General features: G+C 33.2%; 1 protein-coding gene across 1 annotated transcript; it reads right to left on the bottom strand.

Annotated features, from left to right (window-relative positions):
* Positions 1-657: 657 nt before the first annotated feature.
* Positions 658-5700, bottom strand: LOC125051198. Its single transcript, XM_047651402.1, has 7 exons — positions 5607-5700; positions 4371-4604; positions 3757-3885; positions 3030-3144; positions 1572-1750; positions 911-973; positions 658-754 (listed from the first exon to the last, which is right to left on the bottom strand). The coding sequence occupies exons 1-7, from the start codon at positions 5644-5646 to the stop codon at positions 675-677; spliced, it is 840 nt and encodes a 279-aa protein (XP_047507358.1). The 5' UTR covers positions 5647-5700; the 3' UTR covers positions 658-674.
* Positions 5701-6822: the final 1122 nt, after the last annotated feature.

Here is a 6822-nt window from a genome sequence, read left to right as displayed (position 1 = left end):
ATTATTAGTATATGTATAGTGTTCTTACAAATGCTTCCAAAGTTTTTTTAAATGATTTAATAACAAATAATCTACCATTAGGTACATATTACTCCAATGCGGTATATATTTATAATATACTAGCTGACCGGGCAAACGTCGTTTTGCCATGTATATCATTTATAATAAAAAAATAGGGGTTGATCTTAGAGGGGTGAAAGTTAGGGGTTGTATGTATTTTTGATGCTGTATCATAAAAAAAATAAAAAACAGAAAAAATAAAAAATATCTAAAACTAAAAAAAATATATTTAGGGGTGGACTACCCTTAACATTTAGGGGGATGAAAAATAGATGTTGTCCGATTCTCAGACATACCCAATATGCACACAAAATTTCATGAGAATCGGTCGAGCCGTTTCGGAGGAGTTTAACAACAAACACCGCGACACGAGAATTTTATATATTAGATACAAAACAATAGATAGACATAGAAAAATAACAACACAGCTTTAAACTGTTATTAAAATATTTACAAAACAGACTAACTATATCTTACAGTATAGAAAATGATATAAAGCAAATCTTTTGTCAGTTCAACGGACAGTTGAAAACGTCTGAAAATTAAAGTATAAAAAGGTACGAAGCTATCTCGCTTTATTTGAATGAAAGGATGTAATAAAGAAAACGTTATATTTATAAAAATTCACACAAAATACACAGGTTTAAAAATAACAAGTCGATCAATTGAAATAGTACACCGTTGCTCTTGCTTCCTGAAAAGAAAATGTATAAATTGTAACATTTTTATAGAAAGCTCGTAAATCTTTTCATTTCTGCGTAACGAAGAATACGTTCGCGAAGTTCAGCGAAGCAATATTTAAAATTTTACAATAGACTGTAATTTTATTAGACTTTGTTAAGAACCTCACCGCTGGCTTGATGATGTTGAGGTCTTTGTACTTCATACGCGGTGTATGCGGTAGGCATTAATCCTGAAAATTACGAAATATAGACGTAATTTAGATAAATAATAATATTTAAAACCGACCTATATAGCTGTATTTACGGGACATTCTTTTATCAAATTATATCGTTTCTACAACTATTTAGAAATTAAATAAAAATATCCTTAATAAAGTGGAATGGCACATGGCAAAAGGAACAGAAAAGTGGAGCAAAAAAGTACTAAACTGGTGCCCAAGGTACAGGAAACGAAAAAGAGAGAGACAACTTAGAAGGTGGATAGACAAAATTAAAGAAACAGCAAGTTGTACATGACAAAGAGTGGCACAGTGCAGAGAGGAATGGCGAGATTTAGAGGAGGCCTTCGCCAAATAAGGGCACACAGATACCTAAAAGAAGATAGAAATAGAAACATGTTATATTTAAAAGTATCTGTTTAATTCAGAGGGCAGACACAGAAGCTATTATTATTCCTTTTTAATTTTATGAACGGAAAATGTCATGGCATGAATTGGCAATGCAATTCAGTTGTAGGTTGTCATTAAACAAAGGTCATGGTAGGCCTTCAGTTTGTCAAAAATATTATTATTCCTACCTTTATTCAATTAATAATAAAACAACTTATACCTGGATAATATATGGTTGTAAGATTTCTTGTATAATTGGTGTTTGGCAATGACAATTCACATACAAATTCTTCATAGGGCGCGTTTATCTCGTCATCATGCACCTCAACAGTCACAGCTACGGAGTACAGACCCCAGGAATTCATCTTTATTTCCATCACAGATTGTTTCAGAATTTCGCTGAAATGTATATTGGTTTTATAAAAAGTTTGTTACGTTATGTTAAATATCCCACAGTCAGGAACATGGCAGAATGTTGCCAAAAATTTATATATATTAATATTTTTTTTTACTGGGTTACACACGGAATGATAGGAAAAGAGCTGCAGATCTCCGAAGGATCACCAACTGGGAAGACGCAATGACCAGAGCCAAAAGGCTTAAATGGAAATGGACAGGACACCTGCTCAGAGGCCAGAGAGCAAAATGGTCGAAAAAAGCCACTCAATGGACACCTCGCTACAATACCAAGAGAAAGAGAGGAAGGTCATGTGCGCGGTGGGCTGATGACTTTAAAAAAGCCGCCGGTCCTCTGTGGCAAAGACTTGCCAGGGATAGGAAGCACTGGAAACAGCTGGAGGAGGTATTTAGGCCACAAAGGCAAGCTGTACAAGAGGACAGCTGTGCAAGAAAACCTTCTTAAAGAACTTTTTTTTATATACATGTATATTTTTGTAAACTTTCTCTTGTACTAGCTGAAATAATGGCTTTGAAATTGAAATTGAATTATAATTTTACTACGCTCTATGTACTGCTTTTTAGTTGTCATAAATTATGATAGAGTTAAAACGATATTTTACAGTCATCCTGTTATTGGCATACAAACTTACAATGTATTTTACCTACTTTAAGCATCATGTTACAGTTATACTTTGTCAAATATATTTATCTTAAACTTAGGTGATGCCTTTTTATCTATACCCGAAACTATTATTGTTTTGTCTGGAATCAAACGCAATGCAAAGGTCTAACTATTCTCGTTAACTACTAAGCATTGGAATATCAAACAGTGACACAGAGCGATAAGACTAAACCTACTGCTTATGAATACGCTTTTAGAATAATTACTGTATCTGTTCTACAAACCATCGCTAATCTTCTAATCGTTGTACTCTATTACCTATAAAAGAGGCTTACGACGCGAAAATTAGTACCTACGGATGGACGATATTGCAATAAAATGAAAATTTGCAACATAATATTAACAAAACTAAAACATATGTTAACCACTTAAAAATTAAACAGGTAGCGATACTGTTCGGGAGAATTTTTCTGTAGAATTTCTAAGCAGTTTTCTCAATACCCGTAGCTGGTGTTGCAACTCGGAAAAACATAATATTGAAGTCGGAATTGCTATCATTATTAGGAGTTACTAGTGCCTTTAAGTATATTGAGAGCAGACACCTGTACTAGCAGAAACGGTTAAAGCACAGATTTTCTTTGCACGAACAATGCTTACCCTTGCGATGAAATCGTCATATTCGGTTTTGGATATAAATCTTGAGCGAAGCAAATAAGTGTTACTAAGAACACGTACTTCTTGTCTTGTATAAAACGGAAATTTTTTGCCGGACCTGAAAAAAATTAAGTTATAGGAATATTTTTTTGTGTTACAGCAGGCAAACGGGCAGAAGGCTTACCACTGCCAAAAGGCTCGCAGGCGCGCTACCGGCCTTTTAAGAATTGCTTCGCTCTTTTCTTGAAGGACCCTAAGTCGAATTGGTTCGGAAATATTATTGGAAGCTGGTATTACCAACCCATAAACAGCTGTTAACTTTCTAAGCAGCATTTAGATTTTATTTTATATTTTTAAAGCCTTTTTCCCAAAGAGGTAGGCATACCACGGATTTCCACTTGCTACGGTCATGATATTTCTATACTAGAGGAAACAAATTATCACGAAATCGATACAGAAATCTGAGGCTGTATATTTTCTTTAGTTATACTGAACGCAAAGAGTTTTTTTTATTGGCCCAAAAAGGGCAGCCATCGCAGTCCATAGACACCCATTTTTAGTGGGTGCGTTGCCGGCCTTTGAGGGAGAAGTATACTCGAAATTTGGAGGTCGCATCTCTCAGGGACGACCCCACCGGTAGTCGATTCCACAGTTCGCAAAAGAAAATGCCTCCATTTGTCATCAATATAGTACATATTCTGAATCTTAGAGTATTTACAAGTCAACTTACTATACACAATCATGGCGCGTGTACGCGAGTCTTCCTCAGTAAATGTTGACACTACACACGTGTAGTTCCCACTGAGGTCCGTGGTAGGTCTTAGGATTTTAATAGCTCGGTATGCATGCAGCGATTCCTCTGTAAACGCGGTTTTTATAAGTAGTGTTACGAAATATTTAATTATTTGTTTCACAAACTCTTGATTTATTTCACGTCTATACAAATATTATATAGGGAAAGCTAACTATTTTAGTATGCAACAAATAAACTCGTTACTGGACCAATTTCATTCGTTTTAAAATGTAGATCACAAAGAAGCATAGGCTATTTATCTATTTCCAAATTATTTTGAAAAATAAATTTATATTGTATAGATAATTAGAGAAAGCTTATTTAAGCATTACCTATGACGGATGTATGCTCATATTTAATACTTTATTTTCTTAACTCGAGGTTCTGTATGCTTTACAGTATTTGCCAGCAAGAAACTGTCACAATCACAAATAATTAGATAATTGTAATAAACGCTTACAAACGTTACAAAAGTTTTATTAATTTGTACTACTAGTAGCAAATCCAGTATTTATACAAATACACACGGTATTTGTAATAAAATAACTTACCAGAAATCTTAAAATTCAAATCAACCTTTCCTTTTAAGAGGCCGATAACTTGTGGTCGTAATGGTGGAATCCATTGATAGACCAGGCCAGAGGGTCCGTTGAAAAACCACTTCATCACCAGCCCGGCCGGTGAGGGTGTCTTGGTTGTATACTGACAGTCGAGGATCACCGCCTCTGTACCTAATTCCACCATTAAAGGAACATCTATGCGGTCTATGTTAACGGCTAAACAATCTGAAATGGTTATTTTTATTAGTATTTTAAAACATTTAGTTCATTATTTTTTTCTAAGAATGTAACCAAATTATTTGTATGAATAATTGGTTAATTTCGGTCGATTTAAAATTCTTCAAAATATGCAGCCGTGTCTACTAATAAACCGGTTTTGAATGAGCCATGATCGTCATATCGTTCAAAGAAATATAAACTATTCGATTTATTTATTTATTTACAAAAATACGTACACTAGCTGTTAACCTCTCATTTGAATTCTTCGCGATTATAACCTATTAAACAGTACCTATCCGGAGCTGGATATATTCAGTAGTGGGCTGATCAATTTTAATGGAAGCTTTGTTAAGTGCCCATCTCATACCTGATCCACTGCTTTGTTGGTATTTTGTATGCTTTAAAATACGCCAAATTACCAGCATTTTGATTATTGTTTGTAACATTTGTTTACCGAAATTGTCATATGTTTTAGATAAGATAGCTTGAAACATACACCGTAGATATAGTATTATTTATGATGTGGTAACCTTCAATAAATTAATTAATTAAATAAAAATAACATATTTTTATTCTTATTCAATTTACTATTATTAATGGCATACCTGTAAGGTAAACCGTAGAACTAGCATATTTCTATTTCAAGTTATTTCGATCAAAACTTCGCACCAACTAATCTAGCAATAGCTTCTATTATTTGGATAGCAACGTCCTAATTCATATAAAACTCATTCGTATAATCACCAAGTTCATAAACACGTAAATTTAAACCCTTATTTTAATCTACTTTTATGTTTAATTGTTTCTACAAATGATAAATGAAGCCTCCCGCACTAGGTGTACCTAATTCTCTTTACCATATCATTTTATATATATTTTCACTTCCATCCAACTTCATCCAAAGAAACTACAAACTTCAAATTGACGAACTCGGAAAGTTGAAATACCTGACACTAATTACCACAATATGAGTTATTAATAATTAATATATACAAGTCAATATCTTACTTGAGCAAATAATCAGAAAAATATATCCCGCATAATACATAGCGATGTTTTCCGTATTCGTGTCGTCAATTACGACTTTTCAATATCGCTAAAGCGCACTGACTGAAAACTTTTATGGGTTTCAGCTATAAAGAAATTCTGCGCATGTCCAGTGAGAACGGGAAGTCTACCTGATTTAATTTAAATCTAAACATTTTAGGTTCACCGGGACTTTCTTTGTAAAATGAGGATTAGATGGCTTTCGTTTTCTTCCTACATCAGCATTCTTTTTTTTTTGTTGTAGTATTGACATTGGTTTAAGCGTAAAAGAAATGTAGGCATACCCCATATACCGTCACTTTTACACCACCACACATCACAGCCAAATTAGGTATTACTTAGTTAAATGTATTGAATATTTTTTATTGTTTTTTCCCTTTTGTAAATGTTTGAACCTTTTTGTAAATATTATGTATTTCATCTTTGGCTCTATTTTTAGTGTAATTGTTTGTTTTATATATTTATCGTGTTAGCTGTAGGATTACGAAATAAATAATTGATAAGATATATACATATATTACCGTCTAACTCTCCTTCTGAATATGATAATGTGCGTTATTAACACTAACGCTTAATGGTGTATGTTAATATCGTGAAGAAAACGTCTTTTATTCGAAAATCTAACGCTCACTTTTCGATTCGATATTTGGGAAAAGGTTAGTTAAATTATTTGTTCAGTAACGATTGTCAATCGCTCAATTGTTTTAAAATAAAAATTTCACTTCCTGTCCTTCAAGTCTGCTAGTAGTAGACTCGTAATAGTGCTTTTTTCACGTTCCTCACATCAACACCAACTATGCAAAAGACTCAGTTTTGTATCGCGTAGCCCAAACATTCAACGACCACTGCTTCAAAAGGATTATTAGGAATATCCACTAAATAATCTGCACCCTCACTTGCACACTACCACACAACCCAGCCGAATTAGGTTATTTTAATATATTTCATTAATATTTTCCTTTTATAATCGTTTGAACCTTTTTGTATATATGTATTACGTATTCCATCATTGGCTATATGTTTAGTACCTATAATTGTTTTTTGTTCTATATTATTTATGTTAATAGTAGGATTACGAAATAAATAAACGTGAAATCTTTATAACTTGTTTAACTGAAACAAATCTGATAAAAATATCTTTGCTTAACAAGGAATTAATTAATTTTCCATTCCAAGC

Source organism: Pieris napi, chromosome 7 (genome assembly GCF_905475465.1).
Source record: "Pieris napi chromosome 7, ilPieNapi1.2, whole genome shotgun sequence".
Classification (NCBI taxonomy): Eukaryota; Metazoa; Arthropoda; class Insecta; order Lepidoptera; family Pieridae; genus Pieris; species Pieris napi.
This window is presented reverse-complemented; position numbering and strand designations above follow the sequence as displayed.

Bases quoted from the DNA above. Each gene is read 5' to 3' on its own strand.
- LOC125051198 (XM_047651402.1), bottom strand. From the start codon at position 5,646: ATGTATTATGCGGGATATATTTTTCTGATTATTTGCTCAA. The intron at 1,751-3,029 runs GTAAGCATTGTT...TATACATTTCAG, and splicing joins ATGACGATTTCATCGCAAGG to CGAAATTCTGAAACAATCTG. The intron at 974-1,571 runs GTATAAGTTGTT...CGTAATTTTCAG, and splicing joins TACAACCATATATTATCCAG to GATTAATGCCTACCGCATAC.